The sequence below is a fragment of the Columba livia genome, chromosome 28, assembly GCF_036013475.1.
Source record: "Columba livia isolate bColLiv1 breed racing homer chromosome 28, bColLiv1.pat.W.v2, whole genome shotgun sequence".
In the NCBI taxonomy this organism is placed as follows: Eukaryota; Metazoa; Chordata; class Aves; order Columbiformes; family Columbidae; genus Columba; species Columba livia.
This window is the reverse complement of record NC_088629.1, coordinates 2212635-2236924: the sequence shown is the minus strand read 5'-3', so window position 1 is coordinate 2236924 and position 24290 is coordinate 2212635. Positions and strand designations below refer to the sequence as shown.

General features: G+C 58.7%; 1 protein-coding gene across 1 annotated transcript; it reads left to right on the top strand.

Moving 5' to 3' along the window:
* Positions 1-1895: 1895 nt before the first annotated feature.
* On the top strand, positions 1896-24084 carry LMNA (lamin A/C). The gene is made up of 12 exons (XM_021283250.2): positions 1896-2379; positions 18086-18242; positions 18890-19015; positions 19136-19306; positions 19384-19509; positions 19617-19837; positions 19926-20130; positions 20248-20355; positions 20531-20650; positions 20737-20835; positions 21319-21576; positions 22830-24084. Exons 1-12 carry the CDS (start codon positions 2030-2032, stop codon positions 22860-22862), a joined length of 1974 nt encoding a protein of 657 aa, XP_021138925.2. The 5' UTR covers positions 1896-2029; the 3' UTR covers positions 22863-24084.
* The last annotated feature ends 206 nt before the right edge of the window (positions 24085-24290 follow it).

The following is a 24290-nucleotide window of genomic DNA, read 5'->3' as shown; positions in this document are numbered from 1 at the left end:
CACAGCACCGAGGGGTGTCCCTGGGCGCAGAGAGGGACCCCCAGCAAGCAGAGGTGGGGAAGGGAACACACTGAGACCAGGGGAGCTGAGCACCCCAAATACCCCCCGAACCTGCACCATAGTGGTGCCAGCAGGGCTGCGCCAGGCTGCCCTGGTGCTAGAACGGCTTCCCGGCACTGCGGCTGTTGCTTTTTGAACGTTGGCCCCTGGATTTTCGCTGTGGTCCCCGTCCCCACCCCGCTACCGTTCGCTGGCGGCGGTGACTCATCGGCGCTGGGAGAGGAGCAGGGATTAATCATTCATAAAGTGCGCATGCACACGCACGCGTGTGTGTGTGTTTGCATGTGTTGCTCTGGTTGCTGTGTGAGTCATTCCCGGCCTGCCCGGGGCTTTGCTGCTCTACAATTAGCGGGGAAGCGACTCCAGCGCCGTCGCAGCGCAGCAGGACGAGCTGGTCCCGCCGTAGCTCGGGAAGCGGCTCTTTCGCCGTTCGTCTCCATATGGAGCTATATGGACCCCTCCGTCCGGGGGGTGGCCGGGACAGGTCGTGCTCGTGCCAGCATCCCCAGCCATGGGGCGCACTCCCTTCCCAGCTTCCCTCGCTGCAGAGCCCAATTTTGCAAGGGGGACCTCGCAGAGGAGGAAACCAGAGCTGCCCCTCGTTTCTGGAGGCACCTCCATCCCCCTTGCCATTCCTGTCCCGTGCAGGAGGGATTTCCCATTTCTTCCCCGTTTCTCTCCCTTCCCAGTACTTCAGAGCTAGTTATTTTAAATAAGACTGCAAAATCATTTTCAGGCTCGTTAGTACGGCGAGTATTTCTAGATGTTAATACCACATTCATTTCCTTGATGGAGATCTTCTCCATCTTCAGCTCCTTCACAGCTACACAGCTTTTACCAACGCACCAACCTTCGGTCTAAGAATGATAAAAAGCTATTAGTCACCTAAGAATTTACCAGTACTTTGTCTTGGTGATAGTGGTCAATACTCAGCAGCTATATGGAACCAAACCAACCTTCCCTTCGTGGCCCAAAGCACAGGGGTGTGAAGTCTGAGGAGGGAACAGCCCCCCCATGGCAGCTCCGATGGGTGTTGGGGAGCGTGTGGCGGAGCTGCTAAATCTCAGTGGTGCTTTGGGGGGGACGGGGCACCCTGCACCCTCCTCCAGCAGCGGGGAGGACTGGGAAGCACCCAACTGGAGATACTGGAGGAATGACAGTGCTGGGAGGACTGGGAATGGCTGGTGTTGAGAGGTGGGGGAATGGGAAACAGCTGGTGTGGGGGGAACTGGGCTCCCCTGGTGCTCAGAATTGCAAAGTGAGGGCAGCTGGCATGGGAAATTGGGAGGAAGGATAAAAGTGGGCACAGCTGGTACTGGGGGGAGCTGGGAAATGGGCATAAGCAGTGCTGGGAGAATTGGTGCTGGGGAGAGTTCTCTATGTTTGTGATGCTTTGGGGTTCTGGGGTACCCCAGGTGATGGTGCTTTGGGTGACCTGGGACACTGTATTTGGGTCCCCAGGGTTTGTGGGGCTCCAGAGTCCTGGGGGTCCTGCATTGGGGGTGTGCCAGGACCACCCAACACCTGTCCTGTGGGTCAGTGATGTCCTGAGCGTGCCTGGCTGTGCCCCATTGCTGCAGCCCCTCTTGGGGTGCGCTTAGCCATTGCCATGTCCCCCCCAAGCTGAAAGGCAGCTCAGCTGGGGGCGGTGCACTAGAAAAGAGGGGGCACAGGGTGTTTGCAAGAGGGGTGGCCCTGGGCTACCACCCCAGAGCTGCCCTCCCAGGGCCCCTTTTCCCAGGGATGCTTTCCCAAGCGAAGGCCTTGGCTGATGTCAGTGGGTTGTCTCCACCCGGGTTTCGGATAACTCCACCCTCCTCCTCCTCGCAGCTCCTCCTCCCGCTGCACAGCCCAGCTGGGATATAAGCAAGTCACTCAGACAGCCGGGAGCAGCAGAGACAGCTGGGTGGGTGGCGTGGGACATTGAGCTGTGACCTGCGCTGTGTCCTTTGCCTCGACACCGGACCCCATGGCGACGCCTTCGCAGAAGAGAAGCACCCGCAGCGGGGCTTCGGGGACCCCCTTGTCCCCGACCCGCATCACCCGCTTGCAGGAGAAGGAGGAACTGCAGGAGCTCAATGACCGCTTGGCCGTCTACATCGACAAGGTGCGCTCGCTGGAGCTGGAGAACGCCGGGCTGCGGCTCCGCATCACCGAGTCGGAGGAGGTGGTGAGCCGAGAGGTCTCGGGCATCAAGGCTGCCTACGAGTCGGAGCTGGCGGACGCCCGCAAGACCTTGGATTCGGTGGCCAAGGAGAGAGCTCGGCTGCAGCTGGAGCTGAGCAAAGTCCGGGAGGAGCACAAGGAGCTGAAAGCCCGGTGAGTGCCCTGGGGACGGGGGGGGGACAGTGTCGGGACGGTCGCTGTCGTCATGCTTGGCATGGAGCCGGGAGGGAGGAAGGAGCAACCTGGAGGAGGCAGGGAGAGGGGAAACGCGTGACCCGGCTGGGGCAGGAGTGTCCGTGGTGGGGACCGGGAGCAGGGAAGCTGTCCCGGCATTCCTGCTCTCCCTCCAAGCGCCATCTTTGGCTGGGATGCCCTTGGACAGGGGATCTGGGGCCGAGCCACGGAGCTGGGGCTGGGGCGAGGGGACGTGTCCCCGGCTCCGGGCAGCATGTGCGTGACGTGGGTGCGAGCGCCGGGCTGGCCCCTCCGCCCTCGTCGTCCTGCAGCTATTCCCGACCGCGCCGGGGTGCCGAGCGGGAAGCGCTGCCAGCCAGCTGGCTCCGTCCTGCCCACAGATCTCGCCTGCTCGTCCTATTTTCCTCTGCTGTCTTTGGCACCGGTTAAAGAACCTGCTCTGCTTTTGAGTGTCTTAACCCTCCCTGTGCTGAGCTGTCTGTGCTCTGCGGGGTCCCCTGCTCTGGGGCGAGCAACGCTCGGGCAACGCCTTATCCCGTTCCCATCGGCTGGCTCTCGGTGATGGGCTGCAGGGCTGCTTTGAGGCTGAAATTCCCCCAGCCCGTTCCTGTCAGGTTTATATATTTTGCTTCCTGACACCAGCAATGCCCTCCTCATTGCCACCGCCTGTCGGGTGCCTCTGCCCTCCCCTTTTGGGATAGTGGCACATGCCCAGAGCCGGTCCCCTGAGGACGTGGATCCCTGGCCAGGGCTCCCTGGCCGGTGTCACAGCAGGGACCGGCCGCTGGGCTTCCCCAGGGCTCTGCCAGCCCATGGGCGCTGGGGCCATGGCCCGGTCGTGCTCAGGTCCCACCCCATAGAAGGAACAAGCGCGTCCCTTTCTGTCATCGGCTTTGGCTTGGGGCAGAACCTGGGCTGGGCAGCACCAGGACAGCCCCCTTTCTCCATTTAATCTTTTCCCTTTTATTCCGGATGCCTCATTTCGAGTCCGCACCAAACGACACTAAAATTAACTTCCTCAGAAGATGCCATAAACGTTCTACTTACTGGGAAGGGGGTGAACGCGCAGCCTTTTACAGCTGTCTTTGAAAGCTGCGCCGCGTTTTATATTTAGCTCTCTGTTTCCCGTGCGCTGCTGCTGCGGTTCTGCGCCCCGATAAGGCGGCTTTGCTCGCCCCGCTCGCTGCACGGCAGATCCCGAGGACCGGGGAGCTGGAGAGATGGGGCGCTGAGCTGTCGAAAGGCTTTTGCTGCCTTATGCAAACCCAGAGCTATCTTGGCCGTGATCTTTGGAGGGCTGGAAAAAATGCCCGGCCTGCAGCTGAGCGTTGCGTGCGCTGTTCTGCAGAGCGGGGCTGCGCCCCTGGAGCTCGCTGTGCATGTTCTGCTAACGCTGACAGGTCCCCCTGCAAAAGTGCTCTGGCAGGGGATTCCCACAGAGCAGCTCTCGGTTTGGAGGTGGGTTTCGGTGGGGTTTCAGACCACTGATTTCGGAGAACAGGAGGAGAGAGGTGTTTCAATGCGTTGAGTCGTCTCTGAGTCACTGTTTGCGGGGTGGAAGAGCCGTTCTGCCGGGGGACGCTGGTGCTATTCATTCTGCTTCTGGTGTGTCCCCACTTCCTTGGATGGTTGTACCCGTGCTGATTTCAACCCCCCAAAATCCCTGCAAAGGGGCTGCAGCTCATCCCGTGTCACTGGGGACCTTCTTGATGTGGCAGTTGCTCAAAGAGGGGCACAAATCAGCTGCCACGCCGTGATGTCGCTCCTAAAGCTCGGTTTGGCCGGGATGCCCCAAATCTTTTGGGAACGGGGCAGCCGTGAGCTGGACCCTGTGGGTGGGTTGGAGCCGCTCACGGGGTGGGAAGGGTCTGTCGTGGCGGTGCGGTGCTGCTCCGCTCCACCATGGGGCCGGGCAGGGAGACACCGGTCCTGCCGGCTCCACCTGCCCCCCAAGCCCCTGGGTCAGCTCCACTGACCTCAGTGTGGTGCCACCTTGTTTGGCTAATAAGTAACACGGTGGCTCTTTGCTCCCCTTGCTGTCCCCATCGGCCCCCGGGAAGCACAAGGTATCACCCGCGGGGCAGGCGGCTCCGGGGCCGCGTTATCAGCACCCGCAGCGTCGCTGCTGCCCGCGGCCGGGGTTGTCTTGTCTGCGCAGGAGGGAGGGCGGGGGGCTGGGGGTGCGGGGTACGGTGTGTACGGGCTGCGGGCAGCGTGCCCGGCGCTGGTGGAGTCGGCGGGTGCTGGGCCCACCCTGCGAGGGAGAGGAGATGGTTCCCTCTCTGGGGCTGGCGGGAGCGGGACAGGGTGTGCGGACGGGAGACCGGTCTCACCGGCTGTTGGGGCGCCCGTGCGAGAGCTGTGGGGGTGGATGAGGGTCTGGCCAGTGTGTGGCAGAGCTGGAGTGAGCAGTGCACACACAGAGAGTGTGGGGGGTTGGAGGGCCCTGGAAAGCTCATCCAGTGCAATCCCCCCATGGAGCAGGAACACCCAGACGAGGTTACACAGGAAGGTGTCCAGGCAGGTTGGAATGTCTGCACAGAAGGAGACTCCACAACCCCCCTGGGCAGCCTGGGCCAGGCTCTGCCACCCTCACCCCAACAAGTTGCTTCTCATCTTCCAGCGGAACCTCCTGTGTTCCAGTTTGAACCCATTGCCCCTTGTCTTACCAGCTGCCTCCCATCACCCCTCTTCTGGCCAGCCACTCGTGGCCTGGACCTTTCCCTGCCTGTTTGGCTGTTCTCGGTGCAGGAGGGTTTCCCAAACCCCCCTGGCTCCCTGCACGAGGGAACCCTCATCCCTGTGCAGCCTGGCGCTGGCTGTGTCCCTGGACAAGGGACCCCCACACGCGTCCCCCAGGCCCTGTGCTCCGGTACCAGCTGCCCAGCCCCATGTTGGAGCCACGTTTGGGGCCAAGCAGAGGGTGTGGTGAGGGCGGCTGGTGACTCAGGGGTGCTGGCAGCACCTTCCCAGGGCGTGGGGAGAGCCTGGACCCTCCTCCCTCCATCTCAAGTGCCCCTCACCTGCAGTCCCCGGGATGAACGGGTAGGACTTCAGAGGACACAGGCACAGCATGGAGATGCTCTGAGCCCCGTCCTGCCCATCGCCCCCCTCCATGCCCTGACTCCTGGGGTGCAAACAGGAGCCGCAGCCTTGATTCACCTCATCCCACAACCTTGAGGCGCCGGCGCTGGTCAGCGCAAGCCCTGGTTTGGGGGCACAGAGGTGTATGATAACAGCACTGGGTCACCTTCATCCCCAAGAGGGGAGCCTGGGGGGTTCCCAGAGCTGCAGCCGCTCCCCGCTCCGAAACAGGAACCAGGCCCTCATTAGCAGCGCGGCTGACGAGCGATGGCTTCCTGAATTGCAGCCCCTAACCCGATTAAGCTGGTACCTTGGCAGCACCTCTTCCTCCCCAAGCCCAGATCTCATCCCTGGCACTAATGAGGAAAAATCATGTTTGTCCAAAGGCTGTTGTGGGGGAGAAGCTCATCCGAGGGCAGAACAAAGGAGGCAGTGGTGAGGGTGCCGGGCTGAACCCCAAGCCCTTCCCCATCCCCGGTGGGTTTTGCCCTGTGCTGTGCTCAGCAATGACCGTCCAGGGAGCTGCAGGTGAACGAGACCCCTTTATTGGGGGGGAGAAAAGATACAAAGCCTCTGTGCCGCAGGGCTGGGCGCCGCCACCGCGCCGCCCGCTGTAGCAATGTGTTTGTGCTGGAACATTTTGCGTGGGGGGGAAACCTCGGGCTCTTTCCCCACTCTGTCACCCTGCCAGGGAGGGAACGGTTTGGCTCAGAGGCTTTGCCCTTTTGGAGCAAACAAAGAACAGCTTGTGCAGCCGGGGGATGCTTTGGCGACATGGAGCCGGGGCTGGGACCCTCTTAAACACGTCCCTGAGCGTTCTGGGTAGATGTATTCTCCCCAGACACCCAGATACAGCAGCTTGGGGTGGCCGGGCAGCCGACCCTCCCCATGAGCTGCTGTGCTGAAAGCTCCGTGGTAAAAGCCCTTTTGCTTCTAAGCTGAGACTTTCATCACCCTCTGGCTTTTTCGGGGTGGGGGGGGCTATTTATTGTCTGTGCAAACATCCAGCCCCCAGTTTTTCCTGGCTCACCGAGCAGGAGGAAAAGCTCCAGCGCTTTCGTTTTGCGGCTCCGCTCTCGTCCCGCCTGCGTTCGCCGTCTCCTCGTTCAGCGCCGCGTTCGCAGGGATCAGGGGAGCGACGGGAAGTCCTGTTGCCTTGAAACGTTCTTTATTACGGTAGGATCCATCCTAGCAAATTAAGGACCTCGACCACAGAGCTGGGGGGTTAAAGAGAAGCGATCTTGAAGGGAAACGGGGCTGAGTTTGGGGTGGAACGTGCCGTCCTGTGCCTTGCGTGGCGAGCCCCGGCCTGCCTGGCCACGTTTGCTGCCACAAGTGTTTTCCAGCCTCATGTGCGTCACTTCAGTTGTCTGAATCCCATTAGTGCTTCAACTTCAGGGCGCTCGGCAGAGGCATGTGAAGAGGATGGCGGGCCAGGGTGCGGCCCCTGGGCTCCTGCCAGCTCCTTATTTTACTGAATTTGTGCCCTTTGGGAACAGCAATTTTCTCCCGTGCTGTGGGGCGGGAGGAACCCACCGGAGCTCTCCCCATGGGGAGCATCAGCCCAGCATGTCCGAGATGCGTTGGGAATCACCGCCCGCTCTCCCGGCGCTGGCTGAATCACCCATGTTTTCTGTCCCCATGTCTTTGCGAGGCCGTTTGCTGAGCCTGTTCCTCCGTGCTGGACTTGGCGTGTTCCCAAACAGCTGAGGCCGGTGCCACGTGAAACCCGTGTCTGTCCGCAGCCGCTGTTGGTCGCCCGCAAACCCTCACCAGGGTTTTGGGGTTGGGTGCCCACCTGCCTCCGCTCCCTTTCCTCCTTGCCAAGAGCTGAATGGCCCCAGTGTGAAGCGCAACAGCTGCCCGGGGCTGCCCTGGTCCCTTGTCCCCACTGGATGTGGTGGCAGCTGCCACCCCAAGCACCAACCCCACGACGCCCTCAGCTGTCCTGGGCAGCCCACGGTTCTGTCTGTGAAGGGTGTTGCAACATGTCTGTGAGTCCCACGGTGCGACTGTGGGTGTTGATGAGAGGCGAAGGGTGTGGAAATGGTTTAATGAGGTGCATTGAGCTGAGCCCACAGAGCTGCCGCAAAACCAGAGTGGGGTGAGGGCGCCGCTGTTCTTGGGTGACGATGAGTCAACATCGATCATAAACCAGTTTCCTCTCTGCACTGAGGGTGAAAGTACCTGTGGCTGGGGTTGTGCTCCAAGCTGCCTTCATGTGTTTAGAGCCAGGAGGTGTGACAGCAATGGGGACAAAGTTCCCCAACAGCCCGCTGGGTGTGCACAGTGAGTGCCGCACCGCCTGTACTGTACCCTGATTAATTACGGGGCTGCACCATTGCTGTGGTCAGCGCTATGTCCCTGCAAAGAGGTGATGGAGCAGGATTTAGGAGCAAGCAATGGCTCTTCTGCAGCTTTGGGGCTGCGAGTGGCCCGGAAGCACCTCTGCAGGAGGGGGTTCTGATAACGAATGTCTCTCAAGCCTCTTGGACAAAAGCCACCTCCGGCACCTTGCTCCGGCTCTTGCTTCCAACACCTCTGTCCTCCTGTCACCCAGCAGGGTGACCCAGCCCCGGCCAAGCGACATGTGGCATCTCCCTGCCGCGGTGCTCGGTAGTGCCGATTTATTGGGGCTTTATTTAATACCACTTTAGGGACACGTTTTCTCCATTGAAGCCCCAACTCTGCATCATGGGAGCCGAAACTCCCCTGGCTGCGACAAAACAGAGCAAAGAGAAGAATGGAAGAGCAAACTGGAAGGGCCAAACTCTACTTAAATAATTAGCATGATGCAAATGGACTGGAATACTATTATTGATCAGTCCAGCTCTGTCCGTCCATCCCCCTTCCTCGATTCCTCCGGGCAGAGCTCAGAGTGTCCTTGGCTCTCAGAGCAGAGCAATTAAACACATTAACTGTGCTGGGCTGGTATCTCTTGTTCTCAAACTAAGTCCAAATAACGAGCGATGGGAAAGGAAGGTTTGTAACTGCATGAGGAAAATTAAGCCGTTTTCAGTCAAACCAGCACAACTGGGCATGAATGGGGAGATGAGTCACGCTCAGCTGCACATCTTGGGGCTGAACTTCACCGCGGCTCCGGGAGGCCCCACGGCTCCAGAGCCACACTCGCCCGCTCCTTCCTTCCTGGTGTGATGGGTGCTTGCGGATAACCCACTGCCCAGCTGTATCTGTGGGGTGCAAGGATGCTCCCCCCATCCTGAGCACCACACAGCACACTCACTCTGTCCATCATTTCCCCACAGCACTGTGGGTGCCCAGAGAAATTAGGGAGAGCCGTGCAAACCTGAGCCTGGGTGTCATGGAGCTGGGGAAGCAGAGTGGCGGGGAGCGGGTTTTCTCCTTGGCATGGTGCTGGGTTGCACTCAGAGCCCCCGTTTGAAGGGCAGAAACACAAACCTGTGTCACACATGTCCAACTAGCAAGTGGGGCTGCTTATTGCAGCCTAACCTTGGCTCTGTCACTCTATAAGAAGCTGTTGGACTGGGGCTTGTCCTGTGGCCGGTGCTGTGCAAGCACATGTGGCTGAGCAGGAGGGAATCCCAGGATCCCAGAGTGTCAGGGGTTGAAGGGCCCTGGAAAGCTCATCCAGTGCAATCCCCCCGGAGCAGGAACACCCAGATGAGGTTACACAGGAAGGTGTCCAGGCGGGTTGGAATGTCTGCACAGAAGGAGACTCCACAACCCCCTGGGCAGCCTGGGCCAGGCTCTGCCACCCTCACCCCAACAAGTTGCTTCTCATCTTCCAGCGGAACCTCCTGTGTTGCAGTTTGCACCCATTGCCCCTTGTCCTGTCCCTGGTTGTCACCAGAAGAGCCTGGCTCCATCCTCCTGACACTGCCCCTTTCCATCTTGATCCCCAGCAATGAGTCCCCCCTCAGGCTCCTCTTGTCCAGCTCCAGAGCCCCAGCTCCCTCAGCCTTTCCTCACATGGGAGATGCTCCACTCCCTCCAGCATCTTGGTGGCTGCGCTGGACTCTCTCCAGCAGTTCCCTGTCCTGCTGGAGCTGAGGGGCCACAGCTGGACACAAGATTCCAGGTGTGGTCTCCCCAGGGCAGAGCAGAGAGGGAGGTGATGGGGGGGCTGAAGCCCCGTTTGCAGGACGATCCTGTGCATGCAGCGCTTTGGGCTAAATTGCGCTTTCTAGGGATGCCGCGTCCGCAGCCCTCGCTGGTGGGGAAGTGGTTATTTCCTGCGCACGTGCTGAACAGGTCTGGGCTCCATCCTCGCACAGCGGGTGCCGGTGGGGAGCACCCACTGAACTGGCTGCGTATGGCAGAGCGTGGCCAAGCACCAGCGCTCGCCTTCCCGCTGCTCTGAGCTGCGTTCTCCCGATGGCATCGCATCCAGACCCATCCCGGCATCCAGACCCATCCCGGCATCCACCCCAGCGGTGACTCACACCGGCAACGGGCAAACAAGGCAGCTCCGGTGCAGCCCGCGCCGGCCTCGCCGTTGCTGCATGCAAACAGACCTTGTGGCAGTGTAAACACCTCGCCTGCCCGTTATCGGCGCTCTCAGAGCCGCGACAGCAAACCCTTTTGTTCCCAGGGCGATGGGCGGCAGTTGTGTCAAACAATCCTCTGCTCTGTTTCTAAGCAAATTTTGCTGGCTAATAGCTTTGCATACGCAGATTTATGGAAAATGGGGCGAGCTGCTGCTGCTGGAGAGGAAGAAGGGAGAGTTTACTCCTAGTTTTCCATCTCTTGGGTCCTCTTTGCCTTGTCTCATCTCACCCAGGGACCGTGTTCCAGCACTGGTGGGGGTGCAGCTTGCTCCCCGCATGCAAAGCTTTGCATCCAGAGATGCCACGTGCATGCAGAGGGAAAGGAGGCAACGGCCACATTTGCACATTGGCAACATTTCCTTGCTCCTGGGGCTGGGATTTGCATCCCCAGGGCTGGGATTTGCATCCCCAAGGCTGGATTTGCACCCCTGCTCCTCCTCTGCTGCCCCGCATCCTGTCTGCATCGCCAGGTCCCAGCGCAACAGGAGCTTACGGCTCGTTTCCCCCCAACGCTCCCGATCCAGAAGACGTGATTAATACGGGTGACTCAGCCCACCGGTTTTAACCACATTTCCAAGGCCTCTCCCCGTGTCGAATTCCCCAGGGAAGCGTTGGGAATCTGCACTTTGTCTTCATCCTTTAAGGCAGTGTTTTATAGGCTTTGCGTTTCTCGTTCATATATTAAAGTAAATCGAATGTTCTAGGATTTGTATGGAGATGCAACACTAGGAGTCGTTTTAAGTACGAAAAACCTACACACAAAACTTTCCCATTAAGTTTTAACCCAGTTATTGCAAACACTGGAATTCGCTGTGTTGAATGAGATAGTCAAGACTGAGCTAAATCACTTGACTTTGATTCCGTCCAAAATGTAATTGTGCGAATATTTGTCCGTGATATTAAAGGTACGAAACTGCCGTCGTCGCCATCGTGAGTGCTCACAGTATTGCAATGAATACTTTGGATTTCCTTGTTCTCACCTCTTCCCAAAGACAGAAATACATGCAACGCAGGGTTAAGCTTTAAATACAACGCTACAAATTGTTAGTAATTCCAAACTGGGGAAAAAAAAGCTTCTTCTTGTGCCTTTTCTACTGAAACGTTGTCCTGAGAAGGTGGAAAGTGAAGCGATGTGGAAGGCGGTGTATTCACATATCTGAGCTATGTCTAAAGAGTTTCTTCCCAGCACAACTCCAGTTGTTTTTATCTGGTGAAGGACATTATTACTTTAATCTTTATTTAGGATGGTTTAAGTCCGGGTCATCAAGTGTCTTGTAGATAACTTGACTCAAAATTCTATATGGGAAGCCAACAAAAGGAAGGTGGCATGTTCGTAATAACCGGGTTTAGGTTGTGCTGGCGACCGAGGGCTGATCAGCGTGACTGTGGTTTTCGGAGCAGTTGAGATGTTCAGCTTTTTAAAGCCTTTGGTGGTGAGGGACCAACCTCCCTCTGGAAATTCCAGCATTCCCATTCCCTTGGGACCCGCACGGACAACAACATTGCCCGGGTTTATTTCCCCCGTGCAGACGGATCGCTGCGCTCTGCGAGTGGCTCCGGAGACAAACCTGGGGCCGGAGCGGTTTTGCTGAATCAAGTTCCAACTGGTGGCACTTAGCACTCGATCCCAGCCTGGAGGTGCTTGCTCCAGGCACGTGGGTTTGGTGTGAAGGGGATCCAGAGGGAATTCTGCCCTCGTTTCGCTCACTCGGCCCCGGTGTCTTTCCCATCTCTTTGCCTCCTCTCTGTGTGTCTCCTGTGGCCGCTTGTACCCTGGAAGAATTAACAGCAGCTGCGAAAGGGGGTTTCAGATGCACCAAGACACCAGTGGGACGTTGTTATCCCTGCTCCAATATTCCCTATTCCGCCGGGAATAAATCCTGCCCTTTGTCTGTGCAGATATGTGGATTTATACTGACGCAAACCTCACCCGCTGCCCTCCAGAGCACATTGGAAACCCAAGTCCTGTCTGTTCCCCCGTGCGAGCTGGCAAAACCCCCTTTTCTAGCTATAAAACCCCTTCTGGTAAAACCATCCGCCCTTCGAAGCCACAGAGCCCTCCTGTTACTAGGGGGGGCTCAGCCCAAATAGCAACGTCACTTGGTGACTTGGGATTTCCATTCTGAGCTGCTGGCGGAGACTGGGATGAGTCACCAGCGCTGGCGTGACAGCGCGGGACGGGCGCGGGTGGCACCGGGGCTCCCCGGCCTTTGTCAGCTTTTTAATATACTATTTATTCTCAGAAATAGCGTTTCCAGCTTTCAAGTAGTAAAGGGAGGGAAGCCCATCACTCCACGCCACGTGCATCGGTTTGTCGCGGTGCTAATGAAGCCTAATTGCTTTCCCCCGTCGGAGGCAATGATGCGGGGGCACGGCGCGGGGGGTTTGCTCCAGCGTATCCAGCAAAAGCAGAAAAGCTCCTAAAGGCTTCGTGGGGAGTATTTGCAGCTGATTCCTGGGGGTATCGGCTGAGCGGGTCCAGTTGGACTTGACTTTGTATGTGTGTGCAACTCCAGGCGGGGTTTAGTGGAAGGACTAAGATTTCGGCAGCCCCACACCGAAGGGTCCATTTCCATCCCTGGGAAATGCTCTTTCCCGGTTCCCAACCAAGCAGCTGTTTTGGTTCATTTTTAGGATGCGAAGCAAGGCCAGATCCCAATTCCAGGAGGGGGAAGCCCAACCTTTAGGAGATGCCAACAAGCTGTTCTCGCCCTGTTGGCACCACATGGAGCTGCGGGAGCCCCTTGGCCCCGGGGGCGAGCGCCAGGCAGCGCAGCTGGCACCGGCCGTGGCGCGGGAAGGGGCTTTGGCACAGCCAACGCTGCCGGGTGGGGGCTGTTTCCGTGCATCCTTGAGCACAACCAGCCCGGCATCCCCTGGATGCCGTTTGGCGGGGTTTTGGTGCCTAACAGGATGCTGGCTCCGTGCAGATGTTGTCCCCGCTATACATCGTGCTGGCTATTTACAGCTCCCCTGCTAGGAGACCGGCTGGTGTTTATCCTGGTGATCTGGCAAAGGCGCAGCGGCGCGGATGAGTCAGGAGCTGGGAGAAGCTGCTTTGCCACATTCCCATTGCCCCACTGGGGGGGTTTTCCCAAGACCGCCTTTCCTTGTGCTGTCCCTGCTGCTTGTCCTGGGGGGGCTGGTCTCCGGGATATGGGGAGTGATCCATGTGATGGGTGAGTGATCCCTGCTTATAGGGAGTGATCCCTGGTTATAGGGAGTGATCCCTGGTTATAGGGAGCGATCCCTGGTTATAGGGAGTGATCCCTGTGATGGGTGAGCGATCCCTGATTTATAGGGAGCGATCCCTGGTTATAGGGAGCGATCCCTGATTTATAGGGAGTGATCCCTGATTTATAGGGAGAAATCCCTGGTTATAGGGAGCGATCCCTGTGATGGGTGAGCGATGCCTGATTTATAGGGAGCAATCCCTGATTTATAGGGAGCGATCCCTGATTTATAGGGAGCAATCCCTGGCTATAGGGAACAATCTCTATGATGGGTGAGCGATCCCTGGCTTATAGGGAGTGATCCCTGGTTTATAGGGAGTGATTCCTGGTATATAGGGAGTGATCCCTGTGTTGGGTGAGCGATCCCTGGTTTATAGGGAATGATCCCTGATTTATAGGGAGTGATCCCTGTGATGAGTGAGTGATCCCTGGTTTATAGGGAGTGATCCCTGGTTTATAGAGAGTCATCCCTGGTTTATAGGGAGTGATCCCTGCGATGGGTGAATGATCCCCAGGACCGATCCCGGTGCTGGACGCCTCACAGTGCGCAGCAGCAAAGCCCAAGGTGGGGCAGAGCAGGAGTTTCCTGGGTCCTCCAGCAACCAGCTCCACCACACACCTCCTTGGGCACATGCTGACTCCCTTGCCTCAGTTTCCCCACCTGGAAATGTGCTGTAGAGCCTTTTCTGGGGCTGTGTTCCCCCCGTCTTGTTGCAGAGGAGCAGGCTGGTGTGTCACCAGCTTTCCTGAGAAACCGGCATTCCCGGGGCTGCGCACACGTGCAAAGAGATTTATAGACAGGGCACGAGCCCACAAGCTCCCCTGACTCGGCACGTTGTTTGGGGCGGCGTGGCTGCAATTTGGCTGCCGGGAAGGATGGGAACCCCCATTTCTCCCACTGGCTTCATCGTTCCCCTCGCAGCGTGCAAAGCTCGGTGCCGAACAGCAGCCTCGTGCTTCGGAGACGGCTCGTGGTGATGTGTCACAGGGCAAAACCAAGGAGGTTTTAAGTGCATCTGGTGGGCTTTGGCTTCTCCGTTGTGGCTCGTGGTTCTCCGGATGTCTCAGCTTTCCCAGATCCACCGGGATTCTGGGTTTTGGTGCAGAGCCCAGGGGCGCAAGAGCAGAACTCGGGGTGTCCCCGCACCATCCCAAGGGTTCTGCAGCCCTTCCTCTTTGAACCCACCATGTCAGCTTTGCCGGCCTGGCTCTGTGTCTGTGCTGAGCGCCGAGCAAGTCCAACTTTCCATTAACATTCAGATTTTCTGGCAGCTCAGCTGCAATTTTCCTTTTTTTTTTTTTAAGAGCTAAAAATAAAACATCTTGAGGCCCCATTTCCCTCCATCTTTTCTCCTGAGACGTTTGTTTCTTGAGGATTTGGTGGCTCTGTTGTGTTTTCCCCTCTTGGCTCCGACAAATGGTTGTTATTTGCACCCTGGCACGGCAGATCGGATCCTATAGGATGCCGGTCCCATGTCCCCTGTTTGGCAAAGGATTCGGGATCTTTTCGGCACTCATAGGCAGGACAAGGAGCCCAGTGAAACGCTCCGAGGTGCAGGAGGAAGGTCCCTGTTGGTCCCCTTGCCGAGGGCAGCGGGAGGGACGCAGCTGCCACGCGCCTCTTTATTTATAGCCCGGTGCCAGCTGGAGATATAAAAGCAGGACGCAATGGGAGGCAAAGGGAAAACCCAAACCCCGGCGGGGCTGCGACGGGGGCCACGAGGGTCTGTGGGGACCGATGGGTTTGTACCCATGATGAAACCTCACCCGGAGGCACACGGGGCTGTGTTTTGGGGGGACACGGCGGGGATGCTCAGGTCCGGCAGAGCCACGTCGTGGAGACTCCCAAAGGACGGGACAGGGCTCTTTGATTCCTCTCTTTCCTGCAAAGCTGCTTCCAAACTCAGCCCAGCCGTGGAGCTTTGAGCTCCCGTCTTGGCCTCCCCAGTGTCGCACAGTGGGCACGGTGGGTTTTTAAGGAAAAGGGATTTATCCCCTTCTGGGATTTACCATGAGGCTTTCTAGGTATTGATATGTTTTCCCCTGAGCCCTAGATCCCTCCAGTCCCCGGAGAGGGTGAACCTGTTGCCACTGCAGCGACACGAGTGCGACCGTCTTGTCTCAGCATTTTCCCTCCTGTATTTCTCTCCCCTAAAGAGTCGGAGGCTTTGGGATGTGCCCGATGCTGCACGTGCCACAAGCGCCATCCCAAAGAGCCGGTGACCCCCATCTGCACCCCAGTCTTTGCACTGACAGCGAGCAAAGAGCCGCAGAAGCAAAACGCCGAGGGCAAGCTCTACTCAGCGTTAAACAGGGGTTCACTCAAACAAGGATTAAACCCTGCCGGCAGTGCCGGGGAGCCAGCCACGCTGGCAAGCGGCTGCCAGATGGGAGAACTCGGCTTCAAATGTTGCTTACAATGAGCTGTGGCGGTTCCAGATCCCCTCCCAGATGGCATTTTTGTCCTATGAGTCACTGGCACGAAAGGCGTGGGTTGCGCGGAAGGACCCGCCGGCGCGGTGGGCAGTGGCTGCGGCGAGCGGGACCGCGGTTCCCCACTAAAGGGGGCTAATGGAGGACGGCAGCGCCTCGCGTCGCGGAACAAGCTCTCCGTGCTGGCTCCGTCACAAAGTGGAAAGAAAAGCAGGAAAGTCTTTGCTGAGCGAGGAGTTTCCCATCTACACGTGCACGTCGGGGACGCCAGGCCCTGGGGTCGCGGTCCCGGTGGGTAGGAGAGGAGTCGAACCCCTCCTTGGCGTCTCGCTGCCAACATTCCCGGTCGTGTCGCGGGGCCAGAGCCCACAGCTGGGGCCAGCTGTGCCGGCTGTGCCGGCTGTACCGCCAGCCCTTCCGTGGTATTTTGTACCTGTGATCTCATGGCGCGGGTGAGTGCGCACGGCCCCGGAACGCGCACCACGCGCCGGCGTGCGGCCAGCGCACAGCCCAGGCCACCGCAGCCGCTGCCATCGCGCCAACCGGGCGTACACCCGCTCGCGGGGTGACAATCCCTGCCGTGAGCCGGCAGCACGAGCCGCCCCGCTAACGGCAGCCGGTGGGTGCTGCAGAAAGCGTGTGGGTTCTTTTCTTTTTATAGGGCCTACCGAAATAGTGCCCGGTTGCGTTTTGGTGGTTGAGGCGGATCGGGTTCCCTGGGCGCACGGTGGCGTGTCTGGAGGCTGCTGCCTGTGAGAAATGGCCTTGAGCTGCTGCCAGAGGGCTTAAAAAGCGGGAGGGGATAATGCGGGTGGCACGGGGTTGCACCGTGATGCTGGAAGCTCGCCCCGGGGAGCAGAACGGCTGCGGTGACACCATTGGTGTCTGCCCAGCCCAAAGGATGCGCGGGCGGCAGGTCAGGGAGGGGATTGTCCCCTCTGCCCCGCTCTGGTGAGACCCCCCTGCAGTGCTGGGCCAGCTCTGGGTCCCCAGCACAGGACATGGAGCTGCTGGAGAGGGGCCAGAGGAGCCACAGGAATGATCTGAGGCTGGAACAGCTCTGCTGGGGACAGGCTGAGAGTTGGGGTGTTCACTGGAGAAGAGAAGCTCCGGGGAGACCTTAGTGCGGCCTTTCCGGGCTTAAAGATGGGACAGACTTTTGAGCCGGGCCTGTTGTGATAGGACAAGAGTGATGGGTTTAAACTAAAGGAGGGAGATCCAGGCTGGATAAAATGAAATTGTTGCCCTGAGGGTGGTGAGAGCCTGGCCCAGGTACCCAGAGAGGAGGTAGATGAACCATCCCTGAGACATCCCAGGCCAGGCTGGACGGGGCTCTGAGCAACCTGAGCTGGTGACGATGTCCCTGCTCATGGCAGGGGGGGCACTGGGGGAGATGGGGAGGTCCCTTCAACCCAAACTGTTCTGTGAATCTCCTCAGGTGCTGCCGCAGCGTGCAGCCCCGTCCCGCACTGCGCAGCGCTGCACCCGTCACACCACAACACGTGCTGCAACACCCCTCGTGCTGCAACACCCGTCCACACTGTCACCCACACAACCCCGCACTGTCACCCCTCACAACACCACACTGTCACCCTCACTGTTACCCTCACAACCCCCCCGTCACCCTCACAGCCCCACACTGTCACCCCACACAACCCCACACTGTCACCCTCACTGTTACCCTCACAACCCCCCCACACTGTCACCCTCACAACCCCGCACTGTCACCCTCACAACTCCCCACTGTCACCCTCACTGTCACCCCTCACCCCCACACACACTGTCACCCCTCACAACCCCGCACTGTCACCCCTCACAACCCCACACTGTCACCCTCACTGTTACCCTCACACACACCCCCAGTGTCACCCTCACAGCCCCACACTGTCACTCTCACAACCCCGCACTGTCACCCTCACAGCCCCACACTGTCACCCTCACTTTCACCCTCACAACCCCACACTGTCACCCTCACTATCACCCTCACAACCCCACACTGTCACCCTCACTGTCACCCTCACCCTCCCCACTCCCTCCACCTCCCCGCCCCGCCCTGTCACCCTGTCCCCGCCGGTCCCGCAGCGCCCCCTAGCGGAGCCGCCGGGCACTGACTGTGTCTGTCCCACACGGGCCATTCACCCCGACACCCCCTCTCCCCCATTTCTACCCCAACCCTTTCTGCTTCCCGGGACCCCAACTAGTGCTGGACCCACCGTGTGGCTGGGACCCACCATTCCTTTTGGTGGGTGGGCGTTGGGTACAATCCTGCTCCTCTTTTGGGGGGTGACGGGAGGGGCGCTGACGTGATGCTGGGGGTTGGGGTGCGGAGGCGCCGCGGGGTCTCTCCTCGCCGTGTGAGTCACCGCTGCCATGGGTGCGTTGCAGGAATGCCAAGAAGGAAGGGGACCTGCTGGCGGCCCAGGCGCGCCTCAAGGACGTGGAGGCTTTGCTCAACTCCAAGGAGGCCGCGCTGTCCACGGCCCTGGGCGAGAAGAGGAACCTGGAGTCCGAAGTGCGGGACCTGAGGGCGCAGGTGGCCAAGGTGAGCAGGGGCAGCCTTAGAATCATACAACCATCGCATCATTTCAGTTCGAGGAGACCCTCAGGATCATTGAGTCCAACCATAACCCAACTCTAGCACTAAACCTTGTCTAAACACCTTTTAAACCCCTCCAGGGTGACTCCAGCACTGCCCTGGGCAGCCTGTTCCAATGCCCCACAGCCCTTTGGGGAAGAAATTGTTCCCAAATCCAACCTCAACCTCCCCTGGCGCAACTTGAGGCTGTTTCCTCTTGTTCTATCACTTGTTATTTGGGAGACCAACCCCCTCCATGCTCCAACCTCCTTTCGGGTAGTTGTAGACAGCGATAAGCCTCCTGTTCTCAAGGTTAAACAGTCCAAGTTCCCTACACCTCTCCCCATCACACTTGTGCTCCAGCGCCTCAGCAGCTTCATCGCCTCCTCCGCACTCCCTCTAGTATTTCAATGTTCTTCTTATGATGAGGAGCCCAAAACTGAACACAATATTCACAGTGTGGCCTCGTCTTGTCCCCAGCTGCCCCATGGTCCCCTCAATCCTCCACCTGCCCGGGGGCTGTGGGGCAGAGACACGGGGGGCGGTGGCACCGGGTGCTGTGCCCAGTGGGTCCCCAGGCGCCGGCCCTGACAATCCTTCTCAATTCTCCGCAGCTGGAAAGTGCCTTGAGCGAAGCCAAGAAGCAGCTGCAGGATGAGATGCTGCGCCGCGTGGACGCCGAGAACCGGCTGCAGACGCTGAAGGAAGAGCTGGAATTCCAGAAGAACATCTATAGCGAGGTGAGCCGCGATGGACCCCTGCGGTGCTGGGCTCGCTTGGGATAACCTGTTGTGTGTTGTGTCCCCATCCTGAGCCGATCCCACGCCGAGGTGACACTGTGTCCCCTGACCCGTCCCCAGGAGCTGCGGGAGACCAAGCGCCGCCACGAGACACGGCTGGTGGAAATCGACAACGGGCGGCAGCGGGAGTTTGAGAGCAAGCTCTCGGAAGCCTTGCAGGAGCTGCGGAGCCAACACGAAGCCCAGATCAGGCTTTACAAAGACGAACTGGAGAAGACCTACGGGGCGAAGGTGAGGAGCACGCGTGTGCTGCTGTCCCCTGCGCAGCACCGGTGCTGGGGGTGCTGACCCCGCGTCTTGTCCTTCAGCTGGAGAACGCCAAGCAGTCGGCTGAGAGGAACAGCAACATGGTGGGTGCTGCCCACGAGGAGCTGCAGCAAACCCGCATCCGCATCGACAACCTCTCCTCGGAAGTCAGCCAGCTGCAGAAGCAGGTGAGTCGTGACCAAGGGGTCCCCCTGCGTGGCCGACCCCAGGGATGGTCCCCTCCTTTGGGTGGCCCAAGGTGGAGCAGCCACCCTCACCTTCCCTCCCCACACAGCTGGCTGCCAAGGAGGCGAAGCTGCACGATTTGGAGGATATTCTGGCCAGGGAACGCGAGACCAACCGGCGCCTGCTCTCCGACAAGGAGCGGGAGATGGCTGAGATGCGGGCACGCATGCAGCAGCAGCTGGATGAGTACCAGGAGCTGCTGGACATCAAGCTGGCTCTGGACATGGAGATCAACGCCTACCGCAAGCTGCTGGAGGGCGAAGAGGAGCGGTGAGCACAAGGCACTGCACCCAGCGGCTCGGTGGGTCCCAACCCTCGTGTCCTCACTGATTCCATCTCCTCTTCTCCTCCCGCCCAGGCTCAGGCTGTCCCCCAGCCCGTCCTCCCACAAAGGGGGGTCCCGCAGCCATTTGTCCACCCCGGGCTCCTCCAAGAAGAGGAAGCTGGAGGACAGTGAGAGTCGGACCAGTTTCTCCCACCATGCCCGGACCAGCGGCCGTGTGGGGGTGGAGGAGGTGGACTTGGAGGGCAGGTTTGTCCGTCTCAGGAACAAGTCCAATGAGGTACGTTTGCCTTCAGGGAGGACCCCTCTCCACTTCCCCCCATGGGCAGCAGGTGAACTGGGACAAGCTGGGGAGGAACTGGGGGATCTCAGGGTTGCTGCTCTCTCTCTCTTGCAGGACCAGGCGATGGGGAACTGGCAGATCAAGCGGCAGAATGGAGACGATCCCCCCATCACCTACCGTTTCCCCCCGAAGTTCACCTTGAAGGCTGGCCAGGTGGTCACGGTGAGTGGCTGCTCGGCGAACGATCCGGCCGAGATCCCAAACCCAGCCGGGCTGTTGGTGACACAGAGCGGTTGGAACCAGGGCACGTGGCGTTTTTGGGTGGACAGACCCGCCTCCCCAGGGTCTGGGTTGTGCAGCCCTGAGACGCTGGTTTTCTCTGTGCTCTTCTCCCTAGATTTGGGCCTCAGGGGCCGGGGCGACCCACAGCCCACCCAGCAACATGGTGTGGAAAGCCCAGAGCAGCTGGGGCTCCGGGGACAGCCTGCGCACGGCCCTGATCAACTCCAACGGGGAGGTGAGAGCCCCACGACAGCACCGGCTCGGGGCACAGGGGGGTCGGCAAACACCAAACCCCCCCAACTCTATTCCTGTCCCCCGCAGGAGGTGGCCATGCGAAAACTGGTCCGCACCGTGATCATCAATGATGACGACGAGGATGAGGATGACGATGATGTCAACATGCACCATCGCCATCACCATGTGAGTACCACGCTGGAGAAGGCGCTGGTCCCGGGGTGTCGTGGTTTAACCCACACTGGCAATATGACCACGCAGCCACTCGCTCGCTCCAATAGGGGAGAGAATCCAAAGGGAAGGGACAAACTTAGATAAGCACAGTTTGGTGTCTCCCGCGTGCTGAGAGCCCGGGGTGATTGGCCCCAGCACTCACCAGGACAAGGACAGGGCAGCAGGGACAGGTCACCCATCCACACTGTGCCAGCCCCAGTCATTTGGGATTATAAATATTATCATATTTATAATTTATTTTTATTATTTTTTATAATTCTTATTATTTTTACCTGACATGATGGTGAGGATGGGTGGATTACAAACTGTTTTTGAAGACTAATTCAAAGATCCCTCCTGGCAGTGCTGCCACGGCCCTCGGGGCAGGATGCTCAAGGCAGAAGATGCTCAGGCAGGTGCTCAAGGTCGCTTTGTCTGTTCCCCCCTCACCTCCAGGGCACCTGCAGTGGCTCTGGTGACCCCGGCGAGTACAACCTCCGCTCACGCACCGTGGTCTGTGGCACGTGCGGGCAGCCGGCCGAGAAGTCGGGCAGCCAGAACGCCGGGATCAACACTGTGTCCTCGGGGTCGTCCACTTCCAGTGTGACCGTCACCCGCAGCTACCGCAGCATTGGTGACTCAGGCAGCATGGGCCTTGGGGAAGGCCTGGTGTCCAGGTCCTACCTCCTGGGGAACTCCAGCCCCCGTCGGCAGGTCAGTGCTGCCCCCAGGCCTGGCTCAGGGTGTCCCTGCGCTGCTGGGTCTCCACTATGTCCCTGCATCATCCTCCCTTGACATGGCAGCACTGCAGAGGGATTCCTTCCCTCCTCTCCTCAGAGAATCATAGAATGTGAGGGGTTGAAGGGCCCTGGAAAGCCCATCCAGTGCAATCCCCCCGGAGCAGGAACCCCCAGATGAGGTTACACAGGAAGGTGTCCAGGCGGGTTGGAATGTCTGCACAGAAGGAGACTCCACAACCCCCTGGGCAGCCTGGGCCAGGCTCTGCCACCCTCACCCCAACAAGTTGCTTCTCATCTTCCAGCGGAACCTCCTGTGTTGCAGTTTGCACCCATTGCCCCTTGTCCTGTCCCTGGTTGTCACCAGAAGAGCCTGGCTCCATCCTCCTGACACTGCCCCTTTCCATCTTGATCCCCAGCAATGAGTCCCCCCTCAGGCTCCTCTTGTCCAGCTCCAGAGCCCCAGCTCCCTCAGCCTTTCCTCACATGGGAGATGCTCCACTCCCTCCAGCATCTTGGTGGCTGCGCTGGACTCTCTCCAGCAGTTCCCTGTCCTGCTGGAGCTGAGGGGCCACAGCTGGACACAAGATTCCAGGTGTGGTCTCCCCAGGGCAGAGCAGAGGGGCAGGAGAACCTCTCTGACCTACTGACCACCCCCTTCTAACCCACCCCAGGTCCCATTGGCTTCCTGGCCACAAGGGCCCAGTGCTGGCTCATGGTCCCCCTGCTGTCCCCAGGACCCCCAGCTCCCTTTTCACTGCTCCAACAGCTCATTCCCAACTTACACTGGAACCTGGGGTTCCTTCTTTCTGCTTTTCCTCTTGCCCGGAGCACCTTTGGGCTTATAGCAGCTTCTTTATAAGGGGATGCTGGAGTCTTAGAGGGATTGGAAAAGGATGTGACCATAACACCTCCCCACCCCATGCTCAGCAGCCCTGGAGCATCCCTCACCCTCCATGGCTCTGTCCCCGAGTGTTATCCCTGCTGATAACACGAATATTTCAGCACTTGAATATTAATACGCTCACTATTAATCAAGATTATCGATCAATGCTCAAATGTGTGACTTCAGTGCTTCAAATATCCCAGCTGAGGGATATTTGTTCTATCCCAAGGGGGAAGCCGGGGTGTGCGTGCTCTGCGCATCCGGACGGTCCCGTGCGGACTTTGCTGGCACCGGTACCAGCGCTGGGGGGTTTCACATTGTCTTCTCTGTCTTTGCCCCCGCAGGCTCAGGCTGTGCAGAACTGCAGCATCATGTAACTCGGCGACACCATTCCCGTGTTTCCCGGCCATCTCCAGCTCGTTTTTCCCAAAGCAGAATAATTCTTTTCTTTAGAAAAATATTAAAAAACCAAGGTTGGGTGTTTTGTTTTCTATAGCAGGAATTTTATATATATATATATATATAAAAATGCTAAAAGATGCTTTTTTTTTGTAAAGAAAAAGATCTATTTCTATAAAAAAAACCCACAAAAAATAGCTTTTCAGCTTCAACAATTTTTTTAACAACTCAGCCAAAGACACCGAGAAATCATGTTTACCGAGCAGCCATGCAGGAAGAGATCGTCTTTTAATAGCTGGTTAGATTATATCCTTTTTGCCAAAGCTTTTTATATAGGATGAGGAGAAGCAGCGCCATCCCCATCAGTGCAAAGGTGCTGGGGCAGCGGCCGCGTTGGGAGCCCCCATTCTGGTGCAGGTCATGGAGAGCCGCTCTCTCGAGCAGAGCGTATCGTTTTGCAACCCTCTTGATTATCTTTTTGGATCTGAACCCAGAATTCTTCTTATTTTTGTTAAATTTGATCGTCTCGTTTCACTTCAGCGCCGCCGCGGGGGCTCCGGCAGCTTGTGGGTGATGCCCTTTGTCTCTCCATGGCCTTGCGGGCATTACCCCCTCACCAGCCCCCTGCTCTCACGTCACACCACGTACTGTATTTCCTACCCGAGGCGCCTCTTTCCTTCTGGATTCTCCTCTTTTTAAGCAGCCAAGTTGTGCCTTAGCCGAGCGTTCCGGAGCATCGCTGGGAACCCTGTGCGCGGCGTCGAGATGGAGGAGGAGGGGATGCGATAACCCACCGCAGCTGCATCCTGGGACCAGTTGGGTTTGGCGAGGGGGTGATGGACCCGGCGGGACCCCCTCTTTGGGGTTCACCCCTGCTTTTCTTGGCTGTGGTTAGCTGGGGTCTTCTCCAGTGGGGTGAGGCCAAGAATGGTCGGTCCAGGACAGGGCTGGTTTGCCATGGAGGCTCTTAGAAGTGAAGGGAATTTTGGGGTCCATCCAGCTGTTGACAGGGATTGCCGCTTTTCACCTCGATGGGGCACCCCCTGCCTCAAGCGCAGCCCGGGGACAGGATCGGGTCCCCAGCGCAAGCCCCCCGACTCCAGCGGGGTCTGGTGAGACCACGTATGTATCTGTGCTTGCAAAGCTTCTGTGTTACTGCCTGTATCTCCTTCCAGAATGAATACAGCCAAAACCTTCCCAGCCCGTGTGCTGTCCTCATTGCTGGCCTGGGGGGGTGGGCACTGGGTCGGGGGGGAATTTGCTTTGCACCCCAGTATTTGCTCTTGGCCCAGGGGTCGTGCAGCCAGGGCTGGGGCTCAGCACCCTCGCGTGGGTGGGGGGAAGCAGGGTGGCCCTGTGCACCCCGACTCACTCAGGGTGCGGGGGGGAGATGCTGAGAGCTGGGG

Excerpts from the sequence above, each read along its gene's own strand:
- LMNA (XM_021283250.2), top strand. The coding sequence starts at position 2,030 with ATGGCGACGCCTTCGCAGAAGAGAAGCACCCGCAGCGGGGCTTCGGGG. Across the intron at positions 20,131-20,247 it reads TCAGGAACAAGTCCAATGAG|GACCAGGCGATGGGGAACTG; the intron begins GTACGTTTGCCT and ends TCTCTCTTGCAG. Across the intron at positions 20,356-20,530 it reads AGGCTGGCCAGGTGGTCACG|ATTTGGGCCTCAGGGGCCGG; the intron begins GTGAGTGGCTGC and ends TCTTCTCCCTAG.